General features: G+C 35.8%; 1 protein-coding gene across 11 annotated transcripts in view; it reads right to left on the bottom strand.

Moving 5' to 3' along the window:
* Positions 1 to 20,510, bottom strand: part of AFG1L (AFG1 like ATPase) — a 223,193-nt gene that overhangs the window by 46,492 nt on the left and 156,191 nt on the right. Inside the window, exon 9 of one of the 11 annotated variants that reach the window (XM_084962542.1) lies at positions 18,906 to 19,537. The exons of the other annotated variants lie outside the window; for them this stretch is intronic. Within the exon in view, the coding sequence (XP_084818668.1) occupies positions 19,483 to 19,537 (55 nt within the window). The 3' untranslated portion in view covers positions 18,906 to 19,482. Of the gene's footprint in view, positions 1 to 18,905; positions 19,538 to 20,510 lie in introns of those variants that run through there. 11 annotated transcript variants of the gene reach the window in all.

Raw genomic sequence — 20,510 nt, 5'->3', positions numbered from 1 at the left:
AATTACAGACCACACAATTTCTCTCAAAAGTGTCCTTGTCGTAAATTTAAGAAAACTCTCCTGTGATGCTTACCATTGCAGCCACTATGAAGTTAGTATCGTCAAAGAATCCTTTGTATTCTAATTAGAAATCACCATATGGTTTAGGAAACCCACATATACAAATGTGATAATACTATGGCCTTTTTTCCTCTCACTTTTTTTTTTTTTTAAAAAAGAAGGGTTGATAAATTAACAGTCAATAAAATAACTGACAGAAGAAATAAATGTTGTTAAAAAAACTTCAAGTGAAAATATAAGTTTACTTCAACTCTATGTAACAACTTACACAGGATGACCTGCCAATATGTTTAATTCTAACACACAAATCATTCTTAACTAGGTGTGGAAGCAATTAATAAACTCAATCCAGGACATCCATCTTAATAAAGTCTTACCGAAAACTAATAAGACAAATTATTTTTTCTCAAGAGTAAGCTTAAAGTAAGCCAAAATAATTTCTCCCTTGAGATAATTATCAGGTGGCAAGCATTTAACACATAAGCACCTAATTCTTCAACTGTTCTACAGCAAATGCCTTTAAAATGCAATAAAGCACACAATCATTGTGAAGGGTTTGGAACTGTTACATTCCAAGTAATAATCACTCCACCTCAAGGGTCCTAAAAATATCATTTGCAATGGTTAACTTTGCAGGGGAATGCTATTTGACTTATATAAAGCCTTGTATGAGATTTGAAATTAATTTTAAATGTACAAAGAAACCATACAAGCCAATGTCAATGTCAATGGCCATGCAAAACATATGTATGTTTAGATGGCTTTGCCAGATAAGAATTCACTCTTAGGAATTCATTTGGAATCGTTCCCACCTTGCAATGGTGGTGTACACATGCACAACTGTTGGAGAAGTGAGCTAATTTTAAGGAATACAGAAAGAAGAGAGCAATGTTAGCCAGCCAGGACATCTGCTGGTTTTCAGAAAGTTAACCTGTCCTTAGGTAAAGCATATTACCCAGTAGAGGGGGAAGAAATGAATTCTGAAAAATAACCAAAATAGAAGACAGTCACATTTCTAAAAGCATGTTTGATGAACAAACGCTTGCTTCCAAACTTCCTCAGTGGTGATTTCTTTTTAACCCTGTGCTCAAATATACTATAATATTAAATATTAAAATACAGATCACTAGACTTTAGGCCACATCCATGCCACCTGTGAAATTACTATATGTGATTTCATTTATAGTGAAATTATATTTGAAATGATACAATTATTTTATTGTAATAGTATCTTATAAGACTTCTATTATATTATCATAAACTGTTACTCAGGTGTTATAACGTAAAATAAAAAAATTTACCATTGTACAGTGGTCTAAAAATAAACATTCATAAAAGCAGTTTATGTAGCTCACAATTGAATAGACTTATCCATCTAAGCCAACTTTCACTTGACCTCAGGAAGCAAGGTTCTGCCAACCTGCTGAGGGACAGGAACCTTATCTTCATATGTGAAAAGCAGGAGGGGCTAGTGTTGGGTTTTGGTTTTATCAGATCTATCTATATCGATATAAAATAAATATTCTATGAAAGGAATCATTACCAGAAATGAACATACTCATAACCTCTTAACAATAACTTACAAGAAAACACTAGTTTTCTCACACTCCACTCAGACTTCAGGTTTCTCTACTTAACAGAGCTCATTTAGTTTTTTAAGAATAAGACAAGTAATAAGAAATTAAAATTTACCTGTCTGTATTAGCTTAAAAGATACAGAGTTTTATTTATTACTCAAGTTCATATCTGGTTATAACATCTTTGAACATGTTCTGTAATTCTAGTAAAAAATTCGGATGATTCTAAATTTTTTCAATGTGTTACATGAAGAATAATAAAAGCTAGCATTTGTTGAGCAACTATTATGTAGCAGTTAATTTACTTATACAACTCCACCTTACCATGTAATATGTCTTATTGTCACATTTTTATTGAAGAGAAAACTGAAACTCAGAATTGTCACTTTATCTAAGATCTGAATACATAAAAAAAATTCTGTATAATGGAAAGGATTATAAATAAAATATATAGGCATGTCAATCTGGGAAATACACTGGGAACGTTTATGACATACAGCTAATATTATCAATGTATTAAAAACTCGAACATATAAAAAAATTGAATACCCCAACAGAAAAACTGTCAATGTACCTGAACAGACAATGTGTTAATAAAAACAATAGCTCAGTGGGCACAGAGCATGTGTAAAGTGGTTCATTCGTACTAGTGATGAAAATGCAAAGCAAAATCATGAGAGGCCATTCTTTTAAATTGGCAGAGATAAAGGAAAAGATAAAATAGCTAGAGCAAATGCAGGTAAAGGGGAAAAGGACCCTCTTGTGTACCACAGAGGGGAATGTAAAACTGGTAGGGGAGTTCAAGGCAACCAGGTAATATGTTAATAAAAGCATTAAAAATATGCATTATCACATCACTTAACTATTCCATTCACAGAAATCTCACTGATGGAAATAACAATGGTCAACAACTACAAGGATGTTCACTGTGACAGAGTTAATATCAAAAAAGTGAAAAAGAACCTAAATGTCCAACAATGGAAATTTAAAGTACATTTAGATACACCGAATACAATGGATCATTATGCAGTTTTTGTGTGCATTGTTTCTCTTTTGTTCTGGAACTGTTGATGGCTCAAAGTTGATGGCTAGAAGTGCTACGTACCCCCAAAATTTCTAAAGAGAACTACCAATAACTCGATCCAGATTCCTGCCCCTATGGTTAAACGACGGGAAGAACCAGCCTTATTCCAAATGCAACCCTTCCTCCACCATAACCCCTATTCCCCACACCAGAGTGTCTTTATAAGGAAGAAAAAGAGGATCAGGAGTCACTGGTTTTGTGTCTAGTATTTGTGATAAGAGCCTTTTCCCTTCCTTTCCCTTAGGAAAGAAGAGGGTGATTTATCCTCCTCCCAAAACAAGTGAAGGGGAAAAGAGTTCTCTAAGAGAATCACTTGGAAAGATTACGGAAGCCTGGGAGAAGAAAAGGTGGGCGTTACTTGCCTTAATTAGATGAGCAGGACCTCAGCAGATTGAGAAATCAGAAAGGGGGAGGTGGGGTGCCAAACCAAAATGAAGCAAGCCAGTTCTCACCAGAAACTCTCCAAAGGTTTGGCACTAATAGATATTACTCAAAGATACAGATGAGCAGTCAGGCTAGAAACAGAGGTATTGTTTGAAAATAAGACAAAGACAGTGTCTTAGATTCCCTCCTTTTACCTGGACAACCAGATTCCTGAAACTCCTCCACTCCAGTTGAAACCAATTAGTTTACTGCCTGGGACAGTTTTAACACTGAAGAAAGGGTGAGAGGAAGCATACTATACACAATTCTGCAAGGTAAAGAGTACTTACCTCTTCAGCATCCAAAACCCTACCAGTCCAGAAAGCTTCTGTTCCAGAAAGTAGACAGAAAGATTGGAAGAAACTCTCTGGAGGAAACTAGCCAACCCCCCCCTCAAAAAAACCCAAAAACCTTGTAGATACTGATATTTGTGGGTTCTTCAATGGAAAACCTGACAGGCCACCTTATCATCCTTCAATGACTGAAAAAAATGCACAGTCAAAAGATGAAAATTAGCTTTTATTCATCTGACATTCTGAGGACTTCAAGGCTGAGAGACAGCCTCTTAGAATAGCTCTGAGAGACTGCTCTGAAGAGGTAAGGGAGACAACATGATACCATACATAGAAAATCCAATGATGATACCAGAAAACTACTAGAGCTCATCAATGAATTCTATAAAGTTGCAGGTACAAAATTAATACATAGAAATCTCTTGCATTCTTATATACTAACAACAAAAGATAAGAAAGAGAAATTAAAGAAACAATCACATTTACCATCACATCAAGGAGAATAAAATACCTGGGAATAAACCTACCTAAAGAGGCAAAAGACCTATACTTTGAAAACTATAAGATGCTGATGAAGGAAACTGAAGATGACACAAGCAGATAGAAAGAAATACCATGCTCTTGGACTGGAAGAATCAATACTGTCAAATGACAATACTACTCAAGGCAATCAACATATTCAGCACAATACCTATCAAACTACCAATGGCATTTTTCACAGAACTAGAACAAAAAATTTTTTAATTTGTATAGAAACACAAGAGATGACTGAGTAGCCAAAGCAATCTTGAGAAAGAAAAACAGAGCTGGAGGAATCAGGTCTCCCCACTTCAGACTTTACTACAAAGCTACAGGCATCAAAACAGTATGTTACTGACACAAAAACAGAAATATAGATCAGTTGGAGTTCCCATCATGGCGCAGTGGAAACAAATCCAACTAGGAACCATGAGGTTGCAGGTTTGATCCCTGGCCTTGCTCAGTGGGTTAGGGATCTGGAGTTGCTGTGAGCTGTGGTGTAGGTTACAGATGTGGCTCGGCTCTGGTGTTGCTGTGGCTGTGATATAGGCCAGCAGCTGTAGTTTCAATTTGACCCCTAGCCTTGGAATCTCCATATGCTGCAAGTGTGGCCCTAAAACAAACAAACAAACAAAAAAGCCAAAAAAAGAGATATAGATCAGTGGAACTGGATAGAAAGTCCAGAAATAAATCCACACACCTCTGGTCAATTACTCTATGACCAAGGAGGCAAGAATATACAATGGAGAAAAGACAGCCTCTTCAAGAAGTGATGCTAGGAAAATTGGATAGCTATATGCAAAAGAATAAAATTAGAACATTCTCTCACACCATGCACAAAAATAAACTCAAAATGGATTAAAGATCTAAATATAAGGCTGGATACTATAAAACTCTTAGAGGAAAACATAGAACATTCTTTAACATAAATCACAGCAATATCTTTTTGGATCCAACTCCTAGAGTAATGAAAATAAAGACAAAAATAAACAAATGGGACTTAATTAAATTTAAAAGCTTTTGCACAGCTAAGGAAACCATTAAAAAGATAAAAAGACAACCCACAGAAGAGGAGCAAATCTTTACAAATGAAGCAACTGACAAGGGATTAATCTCCAAAATATATGTACATTCACATAGCTTTATATCAAAAAACCAAACAAACCAATCAAAAAGTGGCCAGAAGATCTGAGTGGCCATTTTCCAAAGAAGAAAGACAGGTGGCCAAGAAACATATGAAAATATGCTCAACATCACTAATTATTAGAGAAATGAAAAATTAAAACTATAATGAGATTATCACCTCACACCAGTCAGAATGGTCATCATCCAAAAAGTCTACAAACAATAAATGCTGGAAAGGGTACAGAGAAAAAGGAACCCCCCTACACTTCCTGGGGAATATAGGTTGGTGCAACCACCATGGAGAGCCGTGTAGTGGTACCTTAAAAAACTAAATATAGAACCAACATCAGCAATCCCACTCCTGAGCATATACTTGGAGAAAACTGTAATTCAAAAGAATTACATGCACCCCAATGTTCATTGCAGCACCATTTACAATAGCCAAGACATGGAAGCAGAGTTCCTGTCGTGGCACAGTAGTTAACGAATCCGACTAGGAACCATGAGGTTGTGGATTCAGTCTCTGGCCTTGCTCAGTGGGTTAAAGGATCCGGCATTGCTGTGAGCTGTGGTGTAGGTTGCACACGCGCTCGGATCCCGCGTTGCTGTGGCTCTGGTGTAGGCCGGCAGCTACAGCTCTGATTAGACCCCTAATCGCCTGGGAACCTCCATATGCCGCAGGAGCAGCACCGGAAAAAGGCAAAAAGACAAAAAAAAAAAAAAAAAAAAAAAAAAGACATGGAAGCAACCTAAATGTCCATCAACAGAGGACTGGATAAAGAAGATGTGATACACACACACACACACACACACACACAATGGAATATTACTCTGCCATAAAAATAATGAAGTAATGCTATTTGGAGCAATATAGATGGACCTAGAGATGATCATTCTAAGTTCAGTAAGTCAGACAGAGAGAGACAAATACATATGAGATCACTAATATGTGGAATCTAATAAAAATGATACAAAAGAACTTACAAAACAAACTGATTCAGAGATTTCTAAACCAAATTTATGGTTACCAAAGGGGAAATGCTAGGGAGAAGGATGGAATGGGAGCTGGGATTAGCATATACACACTATTACATACAGAAATGATCGGTAACAAGGACCAATGGGGAAATCTATTCAATATTCTGTGATGGTCTACATGGGAAAAGAATCTGCATGACTGATTCACTTTGCTGTACACCTGAAACTAATACAACTAATTATAAATCACCTACACTCCAATAAAATTCATTAAAAATTTTTTTAAACAGTAGTTTTAATGAGAAAAAAAAGAAAAGAGGTAAGATAAGAGCCAGGATATACAGGAGTTTTTCCAACAAAGACCAGGTAGTCGAAATATCAAAAAAATTACTGTTTATTAAAGAAAACCAGGCGTCTCAAGGAATGTCATGCTTTTCTATGTATGGGAAGATGCAAGAGTCTGGGGTCATCGAAAGCATTCCTTTGATAAACACCTCAGCTATCTGGGGCCAGTATCCAGTGCTTTCCCACCCTGAGTCCCCTCAGGATGCATCCTGGGGGTGGGCTATGGTGGCTGAGGGCTAGAGGTGGGCATCCAGTTTCTACCCTGAGTTTCCTCAGGCTTCAATGCTGGGAGCAGCTGTAATGTGATGGCTTGATGGCTGCAACATACTTTGTTTACTCAGAAAGCAGACAACATTTTTCATTCACACCACCAATCAATAAAATCCAATCTATGCACACAGAACTTTTAATCAGCTTCTTAGTGCTTCATTCTTAAGTGTGAATGGCCAACAAAGCATTTTGAGGCTTTTAAGGAAATCCTCTAGGATAAAAGATTAAGACCACAATAAAACAGTAGAGAAAAGGAACCCCTACTGGTTCGGTATGTTAAGGATCTGCATTGTCACTGCTGTGGCTCTGGTTATTGCTGTGGCACAGGTTCAGTCCTGGGCCTAAGAACTTCCTCCATGGACAGGCCAAAAGAAAGGAAAAAAAAAAAAAAAAGTAATCGAAAAGGATCCAGGAGGACGGAAAGAAAAAGTACAGAGCCCAAAAGGGGAAAAATAGGAGTTCCCGTCGTGGCACAGCAAAAACGAATCTGACTAGGAACCATGAGGTTACAGATTCAATCCCTGGCCTTGCTCAGTGGGTTAAGGATCCGGTGTTGCCGTGAGCTGTGGTGTAGGTCACAGACTCGGCTTGGCTCCAGCATTGCTGTGGCTCTGGTGTAGGCCGGCAGCTTTAGTTCCGATTAGACCCCTAGCCTGGGAACCTCCATGTGCCGCGGGTGTGGCCCAAAAAAGACAAAAGACAAAAAAAAGGCGCGCGGGGGCGGGGGGGGGGGGAATACACTCGAATATTGCATTGCATAAATGCTGTAAACTGAAAGGACAATTCAGGCATAAGAAAGAGCTCTAAATATGACTGCAAAATAAAAATTCAGGAAAAATGTTGAAGTAATCTTTCAGAAAATAGAACAGAAAGACAAAAAAATGGAAAATGAAAGAATCAGAAGTTGAAACCAGAAGTTTCAATATCTAACCAGGAGGAGTTCTAAGGACTGTGCAGGGGGGTCGGGGGGGGGGGGGAATCAATTAATCAAAGAAAAAAGAAAATTAAATTTCCTAGAACTGAAGGACACGATTTTCTAAATTGAAAGAGTCCAATGAATACCTAGCACAAAGAATAGGGGGAAGTTCCATTCTAAAGCACATTATCATGAAGTTTCAGGAAACTAGGAATAAAGAAAGAATATCCTAAAAACTTCAAAAGGTCAAATAAAAAAGTCAAGAAACATTCACAGAAAACTTTGCAACAGCAATAATGGAAACATGCAGATAATGCTATAGTATCTTAAGTTTTGAAGGGAACTTTCTTGTCAAACTATCCATGCCCAAACTATTAATCAAGCAAAATAAGGACATTTTTGGACAGATGAGCCCTCGAAAAAATCTATTTCCTGTGCAGCCTTCTCCGGAAGATACTAGAGGGTGTGTTTTATCAGAACAGGGAGAAGAGTTATGCTTCTTTTCAGTAGGTCCAACTAAGCTCTGCCCTAGCTGACTCTCCTGCTGACAGGAGCTGTAACCACTGCACAAAATACAAAAAAACAGGTGACTTGAAGGCACTGGGCAGTGAACGGAAGCAGGCAGATTCTAGGAGGAGCTGACACTTGGGAGAAGAGGAAAATGGCGTAAATTACTTGTTTTTACAGCTTTCAGCCTGAAGACAAAGTACTGCTTGGGTCAAATAAAATTTCCAATAGAAAACCTAAAGTCCTTATGGCATGAAGAACCAGAGGGGAGTTGGGGGTAACCACACAGCTGGAAAATCAGGGGGAATTTCAGAAAAAGTGTTTCCAAATTCCTAAAAGATATTAATCTGGAAAATTCCTGAAATTATAAGTAATTCTATATTTATCATAATACTTTGTGTTCTCAAATAATGTGTCCATAATAATAAAGAGTGAATCATTTGTCTATCATAGGCTTATACTAAAAGTTTCAGCAGATTTCTGCTAAAAAAAAATAATAAATTCATGGCTTATCACTAGTATAAGCCAATATACTCTAAGATTATATAGTTCAATAATAGGTAAAAATTATTTCTACCTGATATAGACTTACGATAGAAGAAAACATTACAAGGAAACATTAACAAAATAAATGCTAGATAAAATTATTTTAAACTTTAAACATCTCAAATTTAATATCTCAAAGTCATCATTTTTAAGGTTTTTGTTTGTATTTAAAGGTTTTTTAAAACACAAAGTATTAATTACTGGATCTGAGGGTCTTGATTTTTGCTGGTTAACAAATATTCCAGACATAGGAAAAGTGTCTTTCATTTTGCACTGACATTGGTCAATAAGAGTGTGTCCTAAACCGCTTTCTTTTTTCTTTTTTGGTCACACCTGAGGCATATGGAAGTTCCCAGGCCAAGAATCAAATCCAAGCTGGAGCTGCAACCTATACCACATCAGCAGCACCACCAGAACCTTAACCCACCATGCCAGGGCAGGGATTGAACCAGTGCTTCCACAGAGACAAGCCAGATCCTTAACCCACTGCACCACAGCAGGAACTCCCTAAATTATTTTCAAATTGAGTATTAGTGTATGTATTGCTTCATATAAACTCATTTCCTTTATTAGCAAGCATATGGCTTTGTTTACTCAGTATTATGTGAAATGCATCCACATCAATGCATGTGGAAGTAGTTTATTTTTATTTCTGTACAGTAGTACTCTATTGCATGAAAATTTATCATGATTCTACTGTTGATAAGTGTATTAGTCTGCTAAGGCTGCCATAAAAAAAAAATACCACAGACTGGTGGCTTAAGCAACAGAGATTTATTTTATCACAGTTCTGGAGGCTAGAACTCTAAAATCAATGTGTAGGCAAGTTTGATTTCTTTTGAGGTTTATCTCCTTGGCTTGCAGATGGTTGTCTTATTGCTGTGTCCTCATATGGCCTTTCCTCTGGGGCTTCTTCCTTCTCTTATAAGGACACCAGTCCTAAGAGATTAGGGGTCCACCCATATGACCTCATTTAACTAATTACCTCCTTAAAGGCTCTATCCCCAAATACAGTCACACGGTGCATTAGGGCTTCACCTATGAATCTTGGGGAACACAATTCGGTCCCTAACAATGAGCATATGTGTAGTTTACAGTTTGGGGCTACTGTGAATAGTACTACTGTGAACATTCTAGTATAATGTTCTTTGGTAAACTTATGTTGCTGGGTATATAAATAAAAGTAGAATAACTGCTGTCCATGAGGTCATCTACATTCAGCTTAGTAGATTCTGCTAAGCAGCTTTTCAAAGGGGTTGTAGAAATTTACTCTCTCATTGCAGTGTACAAAAAGTTCTACTTGCCCTACATCCTTGCCAACACTTAGTATTTTCCATCTCTTCAATTTTAGCCATTATGGTAGATGTATGATAAATAATTTTAATCTAAGTTGCCTCAAATTATTTTTGGAAATGGAATAAAAATACAAATGTAATTTAATTAATGCCATAGTTAATCTAGAAGCATTTTCTTAGTAAAATGTCACTGTGATATACAGAAAAATTTATAAATCTATTCTTAAAAACACCTAGGGTCTCTTGACCTTTTCAAGTAGGAAATTGCAAAAACACAACTTTATTGTGAAAATTTTGACCAGAGAAAATGCTTTTAACTTCAATATAGGGGTGGGGGGGTGGGAAGAGGGACCTATAACAGAGAAAAATGAAATTAACAGCAATGAGTCTGCAACTCCAGGAAATTACTCTGGAATTACAAACATACTTGAAAAATATTCCAGCCTAACCAGTAAAACTGAGGAGAGACGAAACCTAGTAGTCAAAAGCAGTTGCACAGAAAAGCTACGCATACAGATGGCACTAAATTAAATATAATTTTTTCAGTGTAAAAGGGGAGCTAAATTCAGCGTTTTCTTCTGGGGCTACAAGAATATCATGTCACATGGATGGAAGAAAATGTTCTGCTCAGCTTTGTGCAGTTGGATTTTAACCACAAAGAAGCACATCTTAAGGAAAAGTGACTTGAGTAGCATCAAAAACAATCAGGAGAAAATACAGGAGTTAAGTTCTGATGCTTTGAATCGTATCCCCTTTCCTCTCATGAGGGGAGACAGAAACTTGATCTCCTTCCTACAAGTGAGTGGGGCTAAAGAATTTAAGGAACTTTAATTCTGGGTACCTGCCCCGTCAAGTGGGATGCTACTGTAGAGCAGATAAGATGCAAAATAGAAAATCTGCTCACAGGTCATTAAAAGTTGACCACAGTTAGAGAATTAAAGTCATTTCTGAAGAAGAAGAAAAGCTGCTCTTTTGAAATGCTTTTTGTTGGGGGGTGGAATGTGAGGGGCCCAAGCAGAGCATGGACTCTTTTTCCCTTTGTTCTATAATGCCCTGGTAAAATCCACCCATTTCATTGCTTCTGTCATCTTTTGTTAAGCTCAGAAACTGCAGTGGAGGGGCAGGTTTCTATTTTCTGTTGAGTAGTACTACTGTGTCTTTAAGTCAGAAAAGCCCTGGAATCCACCACGATTTCATTGCCAGGAAATTTGGCACCAACAACTATGGGACTCCTGGAGTACAGTACCCTGGATTAAAAGTCTGACGCTTTGGAAGTATGAGAACATGATTTATTTTTCCATATTACACTACTAAACAGAGAGGAAAGTAGTTAGTCATTTCAATTTTGAGAATATTTCTATGACTGAAATAAGGCATTCAACATAAAACTTACACTCAAGAAATATGTCCAAAAAAAAAAAAAAAAAGAAAGAAAGAAAGAAAGAAAAGCCCTTATTGTTGCTGAATCATTTGAAATTCTCAACAAAAATTCCAAAACAAGTGGAGGTTTCTAGAAGAGGGTCACACATGAATTTAAATGGAAATTAATTTCTTTAAGAACCTCCTACTTCATTAGGATTGACTCAGAGGAACAGAATGCTACCCACACTTTGCCTCTTTATCCTCTTTTAAAAATCAACAGCTTGTTAAGGTATCAACAAGTAGAATAGGGTTGGCTTTCCTTGGTCCCTCTCCCTCCATGTTCTCTATTCCAGAGAGCCAAAGTTGATTCAATGACGGAGAAATTTCCCCTTCCTCTTAGAGTTCCTGTGCCAAACCTCCCTGGCAATGAGCCTTCTCTCTCTACTGATTCCTTGTGCATTCATGCTGTTCAGCTCTTTGTGCTCATACCAAACATAATCTGGGGCTGGAGGCAGGTCTAAGATTAAGTTGGTTTATACTTGCTTCAATATAAAACAGACATGGTTGCATTTCAAATCCTGTAGGTTTGTTTTACATAACAGAATTGGTTGTTAGGATGGATTTTGGTCCTAGTATTTATCTTCTTCTCAATCACTCAAAGACTTAATTGACTGTTCAGAGATCCATTTCAGTCTCTAAGTTTCCCACCCTTCTCAATCACCTGGAGAGTAACTTAACTGGTTCCATTAATCTTGACCTATGCATAATGCAGAAAGTGGGATCTAGCGCCTTTAGCTCTCAAATTCCAGACCTTCACCCTCTCTTCCCAGTCCCAAATGCCGTATGAAATTTCTACCAAATCTATATAATGCATTCTCCCCCAAATAAATCAGTGGTGTAACATGTAAAATTGCAACTTGGCAGATCCAAAAATAATTATTTTTCATAAAACTTCAAAAAGGCTATAAACTTTTTAAAGAACAATAATAAAAATGAAGAAGAAGCTAGAGAGTTAAGAATCTCTAACTCTTTTCAGGAGAAGACAATCACATCCACTTCGGAAGGAGAGGCGAGGGAGTTTTAATAGGTTAACAACAGAACATAGCAAAAGTAACTAAACACATAGGACTTTTGCCACATCAGCTTTACTTATGTTGAAGATTTTTAGTTATAAATGCAATTTCTTCAAAGGTGAAATAATAAGTGTTCTAAGGAAATTTAGCAACTCTCTTCTGTACTGTTAAAAGTATATATCTACTTGCTTACATATTATATATATATACATAGCTTATTTATTCTTTGCTAGATGAGTACAGGTTATACTATTGAATACTTTGTCAGTGTGTTTATCTGGAAATGGCAGGACAGCTCTACTCTGGTCCTGTCTGACCTGCTGGAAAACAAACACTGTGATATGCTATTGTCAAATTATAGTTTAATAAAGGAATAGAAGATAAAAAATGTACTGAACTGACTGATGGAACTTGATTTGAAATCTATACAACATGAAATTCTTTTGCTGCTGTTCTACTTTTTAGATGGTGTTTCAAATAGTTTCACATCTTTGAAATTTTTAATTCAGTAATCCTTAAATTAATATAAGATTAATTAATATTTAAATGTACATCTAAACTATGTCAAATAGGACAATTCTGTGATTTTTAAAAGATGTAATTAATAAGTGGCCTACCTGACTATGCTCTATAGTGTACAAAAGAGAAACTTGTTGTTGCTGTATTTTACTAATATGCAGTTGTAAGCTTGCAATGTCAGAGGCTCACTCGTTGATAATATATCAAGAGGAATTCTTGTGACAAAGACACCACTGTGTATCTACTTTTGAAAATCAACTATATTTTACCAACATAGGCACCTTTACCCTACAAGGGATCTTAGAGTAAAGATTCATTACTATTATTGAAATTTTAATTACCAAAACACATAGCAACATACAATGCTTCATTATGAATTTGAGACAACATTGCAGTTTGAATGCAACTTTATACTATCCAAAGAGATACTTTATACTGCCCATAGAGATAAATAGTTCTTCACTACAAAAATTACAAAATATACAATAGAAAAAAATCATTAAAAGAATGAAAATGTTGCACTGAAAATATTAATGTAAGGAAAGCATTAAAAGAAGAACAGAAAAACAAGGAAGTCATGAAACAAAGAAAATGAAAAGTAAAAGAGCAGATGTAAATCCAATTATATCAATAATAACATAATTTGCAAATGAATTAAACAATTTAATCAAAAGGCAGAGATTGCTAGACTGGATAAAAAGCAAGTTCCAACCATACTATCTACAGGAGATATGCTTTAGATTCAAAGATACAAAGAGGTTGAAAGTAAAAGAATGAAAAAAAGATATATCATGAAAACAGCGACCCTGACTAATATCAGACAAAACAGACTTTGAAACAACAACCAAAATGTGATTAGAGACAAAAAGTAACATTTCATAATGATGAAAATATCAATCCAGCAGGATGATATAGCAGTTACAAACATATATATGTACCTAGAAATAGAGCCCTCAAAAGCATGAAGCAAAAACTGTCATAACTAAGGGACTTTGATATCCAGTTTTCAATAATGGATAGAACAACTAGGGAGAAGAGCAATAGGAAATAATAAGACTTGAACTACACTATATGTAAACTAGACTAACAGACATCTACATAAATACTCCACTCAATAACCAGAGAATACACATTTTCTCAAATGCACATAAAACATTCTCAAAGAAAGGTCATTTCATAGACCATAAAACAAGCCAAAATAAATTAAAAAGAAGTTAAATTACACAAAAAGTATTCTCCAGTCACAGTAGAGTGAAATTAGAAATTGGTAACAGAGTCATTCGGGAAATTCATAAATATGTGGAAATTAAACATTATACTCCTACATAATGGGTCAAAACAAAAACCAAAGGGGAAATCAGAAAATACTTTGAGACAACAAAAATGAAGATATAGCATACCATAACTTCTAAGATGTAGCAAAAATAGTGCTTACAAACAGGGAAATGTAAAGTTATAAATGCCTACATTAAAAAAGAAGAAAAATCTTGAACCAACACCTTAACTTTCTAGCATAAGACCCTGGACAAAGAGAAAACTAAAGTTCAAACAAGTGAAAGGAAGGAAATAATAAGGATTAGAGTGGAAATTAATGAAATAAAGAATAGAAAAATATAGCAAATCAATAAAACCAAAAATTAGTTCCTTGAAAAGGTGAATAAAATGGACTGAGAAAAAGAGAGAAAACTAAAATTACTAAAATCAGGGATGAAAAAGAGGACATTTATTATAGAAATAAAAAGAATTATAAGAGACTACTATTAACAACTGTATATCAACAAATTAGACAATTTGGATGAAATGGGCAAATTTCTACAAGGATACAAACTGACTCAAGAAAAAAGATAAAATCTGAATAGAAGACAAGAGAACACTTTAAAACTCATTCTATGAGGCCAGTATTACCTTGATAGCAAAACTAGACAAAAATATCACCAAAAAAATAAAACTATTGACCAATATCTCTCATGAAAATAAACACAAAAATCTTCAACAAAATACTAGCAAACTAAATCTAGCAGCATATAAGAAAGATCATACATCAAAACCAAGTGAGAATCATCTCAGAAATGCAAGATTGATTTAAAATCCAAAATCAAGTAATAAAATACACCATATCAACAGAATAATAGACAAAAACCACATGATCATCTCAATAGAAACAGAAAATGCATTTGAAAAAATCCAATATCTCCTCATAACAAAAACATTCAACAACTAGGAATAGAAGGAAATATACTTAATCTAAAAGGCATCTACAAAAACCCCAGAGCTAACATCCTAATGGTGATTGACTGAAGTCTTTCCCACTGGCTCAGGAATAAGACAAGGGTGTCCACTTTCTATGACAGAATATACCACTTCTATTCAACATTTTACTGAAGGTTCTAGACAGGAAATTTAGGCAAGAAAAATAAATAAAATGCATTCCAACTTGAAAGGGAGAAGTAAACTATCTTTATTTCCAGATGACAAGATCTCGTATTCAGAAAACCCTAAGGAATCTACTAGAAACTATTAGGGAAAAAAAAAAAAAAAGAGTTCAGCAAGGTCTCAAGTTAAAATATCAATATGCAAAAATCAATTACATTGCTATACAATAGTAATGGAGAAATCAAAAGTAAAATTAGGAAAACAATTCCATTTACAACTAGCTTCAAAAAGAATAAAATGTTTGAGTCATTTTAAAAAAGAATTGCAAATTTTATAGATTGAAAACTATAAAATATTGTTGAATTAAAGACCAAAATAAGTAGAAAGACATTTGTTATGAGCTGAATTGTATTCTCCAAAAAGATGTTAAAATATTAGCACCCAGTACCTGTGAATGTGACCTTATTTTGAAATAGGGTCTTTGCAGATGTAAATAAATTTAGATGAGGTCGTACTGTATTAGGGTGGTCCTAATGTGATAACTGGTATCCTTATACAAAGAGAAAATTAGGAAACTGGATATACACAGGGAAAATACCATGTGAAACTAAAGGAGAGATTAATGTATCCAGAAGTAAAGGAACTCCACCAGAAGCTAGGAGAGTGGCATGGAGCAGATTCTCCTTCATACCGCCCAGAAAGAAACAAACTGCCAAGACTTTGATTTCAGACTTCTAGCCTCCAGCTAGCTAGCTAGCTTCCTTCCTTCCTTCCTTCCTTCCTTCCTTCCTTCCTTCCTTCCTTCCTTCCTCCCTCCCTCACCTATGGCATTTGGAAAGTCCCAGGCCAGGGACTGAACCCGCACCACAGCAACAACACCCTGAGCCACAGGGAACTCTTTTTCTTTTCTTTTCTTTTTTTCTTTTCTTTTTTTTTTTTTTTGTCTTTTTTGCCATTTCTTGGGCTGCTCCCACAGCATATGGAGGTTCCCAGGCTAGGGGTCCAATCGGAGATGTAGCCGCCGGCCTACACCAGAGCCACAGCAATGCAGGATCCGAGCCACGTCTGCAACCTACACCACAGCTCACAGCAACGCCGGATCCTTAACCCACTGAGCAAGGCCAGGGACCGAACCTGCAACCTCATGGTTCCTAGTTGGATTCGTTAACCACTGCGCCACGATGGGAACTCCCAATTTCTGTTTTCTAAGACACTTGCTTAGTGATACTTTGTATAGCAGGCCTAGGAAACTAATAAAACATTACATGTTCATGGATCAGAAGACTTAATATTGTCGTCCCCAATGTGATTCACAGATTCAACACAATCTGTCTCAAAATTCCAGTTGGCTTCTTTGTAGAACTCAACAGGCTGATCTTAAAATTCATGCAGAAATTCAAAAGACCCAGAATAGCCAAAATAATCTTGAAAACACAACACAACGAAACAAAATTGGAAGACTGACACTTTCTAATTTCAAAACTTAGAACAAGTTATAGCAATCAAGATAGTGTGGTATTGACATAAAGACAAATAGGTCAACAGGATATAAACAAGAAACCAGAAACAACCTCTTACATTTACACTCAGCTAATTTTCAAAAAGGGCGGGGGGGGGGGTCAATATAATTCAATAATAGGGCAAGAATAATCTTTTTAACAAATGGTGCCAGGGTAACTAGATATCCACATGTAAAGGAATGAAGACAGACCACAATACACATAAAAATAATTTGAAATTAACCCAATACATAAATAGAAGAAATAAAACTAGAAAACTGTTAGAAGAAAACATAGGCATAATCATTATGACCTTGAATTAGGCAACAGTTTCTTAAATATGACACCAAATACATAAGCACTAAAAGAAAAAAATAAACTGGACTTCATTAAAATTTCAAAATTTTCTGTTTCAGAGGACATCGTCAAGAAAACTTTTAAAAACCACAGAATGTAAGAATATTTTTGCAGATCATACATCTGACAGGGGACCTGTACCTAGAATACATAAAGAACACTTAAAATTCAATAATAAAAAAGGACCCAATTTTTAAAAAGGCAAAGTATCTGAATATGCCTTTCTCTTAAGAACATATACAGTCAGCAGGCACATAAAAAGATAATAATTAGCCATCAGAGAAATACAAATAAAAATCAGAATGAGATGTCATTTCACAGTAGGACTGTGTTTGGGTTGAGATATATAGAAGTCTTGAGCCCCAGGGCCTCAAAAAGTACCCCTATTTGGAAATAGGGTCACTGTAGATGTAATTAGTTAGGTGGGTGAGTCTGAATTCAATATGACCAATGTCCTTATAAAAGAGGAGGGAGATACACAGGAAGATGGGCATGTGACAGCAGAGATGTAGTGACACATCTACAAGCCAAGGACAGCAAGTATTGATGACAAACAACAAAAGTTTGAAGAGGCAAGGTAAGTTTCTCCCCTGAAGCTTTCAGAGGGAACACAGCCTTTCTGATACCTTGATTTCAGATCTCTGGCCTCCAAAGGTGAGACAATATATTTCTGTTGCTTTAAGCTGCCCAGTTTGTATCCCTAGGAAACCAATAGGCAAAAAATGAAAAGATAGCAACAAATGTTATTTGCACAAATGCAGAGAAAGTGGAACCCTCATACACTACTGTTGGGAATGTAAAATGGTAGAGCTGCTCTGGAAAACAGGCTGGAAGTTCCTCAAAAGACTAAACATAGAGTTGCCACATTGCAAAATTCCACTTTAGGTATATACAAGAGAAATAAAAATGTAAGTCCAAACAAAACTTGTACATGAATATTCAAAGCTGCATTATTCATAATAGCCAAAAAGTAGAAACAACCCAAATATCCATCAGTTGGCTATGTATTCTAAACAAGGGAATATTACTTGGCAATAAAAAGAAATGCAGTACTGATACATGCTACAACATGTATAAATCTTGAAAATACTATGTTTAGTGAAAGAAGGAGATCACAAAGGGCCCCATCTTATATGATTCCATTATATGAAATATCTGGAATAGGCAAGTCTATAGAGACAGAAAGAAGATTAGTGGTTCTCTAGGCAGGTTGGTAGACATAGGTAGATGTAGGGAGAAGGAAATAATGGCTAAGAGACAGAAGATTTCTTTTTCGAGTGACAAAAAATTCTAAAATGGACTATGGTAATTAACGCTTGTGCAATTCTGTGAATATACTGAAAGTCAGTGAACTGTATACTTTAAATGGGTGAGCTGTATGGCATGTGAAATATAGCTTAATAAACTGTTTTTAAAAATATAGGAACTCCCTTGTGGCTCTCAGTGGGTTAAGGATCTAGCATTGCCACTGCAATGGCTTGGGCTGCTGCTGTGGCATGGGTTCAATCCCTGGCCCAGGAACTTCCACATGCAGTGGGTGTGGCCAAAAGAAACATATAATATCCTATCACATCTAACAAAGTTAACAACAATTCTTCAACGTCATGACATACCAAGTTAGTGTTTGAATTTCTCTGATTGCCCCTTAGTTTTCTGTTTTGTTTTGTTCTTGTTTCTATTTTTACAGTTTGTTTGATTCAGAACCCAAATAAAGTCTATACGCTGATACTGGTTGATATGTTCCTTCAGGCTCTCTTTAAACTATAGGTGCCTCTGCATCTCTCTTTTTCTTTTTTATTTGTTGAAGAAGCAATTCATTTATGTTATTACAAAAATCTACAGTCTACATTTTGATAAATGCACCCCCATGATGTTATCTAACATATTCCATTGCCTTACTATTTCCTGTAAATTGATTAAATCTAAGTTCCATTTCTGTAGCACTTATTGTAGAATGTATGGTCACTGACTGTATCCATTAAAACATGAGGGCTTTGTAAAATGGTGATATCTAATTCTACTCAAATTCTCTCATTCTTTTTTCATTTGTTATTTAGAAAACTACTATAAAGATAAACTTACCTCATCGACTATTTAAATATACTAAAAGATTAATTCTTCTAAAACAAGCAGGAAAAACTCTTGGTTCTCTTTATTTACCAGTTTTCAGGATATTGGGTTGGAAACTTTCACTTCTGGTGGAGGGCTAGAAGATTAGGCTCAGATTTACCCTCCCATCTTAAACAATTATAAACTTCCTAAAATATATGAAACAATGGTTTTCAGACATAGGTAACACAAAGCACAGGCCAACCATCACCAAGAGAAGCAAAACAAATGAGGTGAGCTCCAACTTACTACCTAGTAAGAGTTTCCAGGCTTCAGGAAAGAGAACTTGATCAGATCCAAATGGTCTCTGTGAGTTGAAAAAACAGAATTAAGAATTTGGGGAGGCCATGATAGCTAGAATCTGAAAGGTGAGTACTGAAAACAGAGCTACACAAGGAGAGACAGAGTTCCAGTTGTTTACAGTGTCCTTCTCACATCTTTGAACCAAATACAGATTTGTGCATGCATGAGAAGAAATCACTTGTGGCCAGAGGGGGAAAATGCCACTGGAATCATACAGCATGAGCCCTGGAGCTCATAAATAGCCAGGAATAGTTCATGTTCCTTTGAGTTAGAGTAGAATACCCTATTAACATGTAGGATATGAAACAGAATCCTCAGAAGGGTACTGCTTCTGAAGTGGGAATAATTAGCCCTATAATAAAAGATATCCCAGTCCTACTTTACAAAGCTTAGCCTTAAAAGGATAAAATCATTTCCAAGTAACTTGATGGTATCCCAGAACAAAGCCCAATATTGTAAAATTCAAAATATCTGACAACCAATAAAAAATGGCATACATGTAAAAAAGCCAGAAAATACAACTCATAGATTAATACATATAAACATATCCAGATATGATAGAAATTAGTAGATAAAGATACTAAAACAGTGATTATAAATATACTGCATATGTTCAATAACGTAGAGGAAGGCATGAGTATAATAAGAATAGGCAACATCCATTTATGATTAAAAATGCTGAACAAAATGAGTATAGAAGGAACATATCTCAACATAATAAAAGACCATATTTCATAAGCCCACAGATAAAGTCATATTCAACAGTGAAATCCTGAAAGCATTTCCTCTAAAATCAGGAATAAGATAAGGATGCCAACTCCTACCACTTTTATCCAACATAGTACTGGAAGTCCAAGCCACAGCAATCAGACAAGAAAAACACATGAAAGGAATCCACATTGGAAAGCAAGAAGTAAAATATCATATCATTGCAAATGACATGATACAATGCATAAAAAAAATTCTAAAGATGCCAC

This window comes from Sus scrofa, chromosome 1, assembly GCF_054392235.1.
Source record: "Sus scrofa isolate SSC_HxYL_T2T_F1_AM1 chromosome 1, Sscrofa_HxYL_maternal_Yorkshire_Landrace_v2.0, whole genome shotgun sequence".
NCBI lineage: Eukaryota > Metazoa > Chordata > Mammalia > Artiodactyla > Suidae > Sus > Sus scrofa.
Note: the sequence above shows the minus strand (reverse complement) of the source record. Positions and strands in the feature narration are given on the sequence as shown.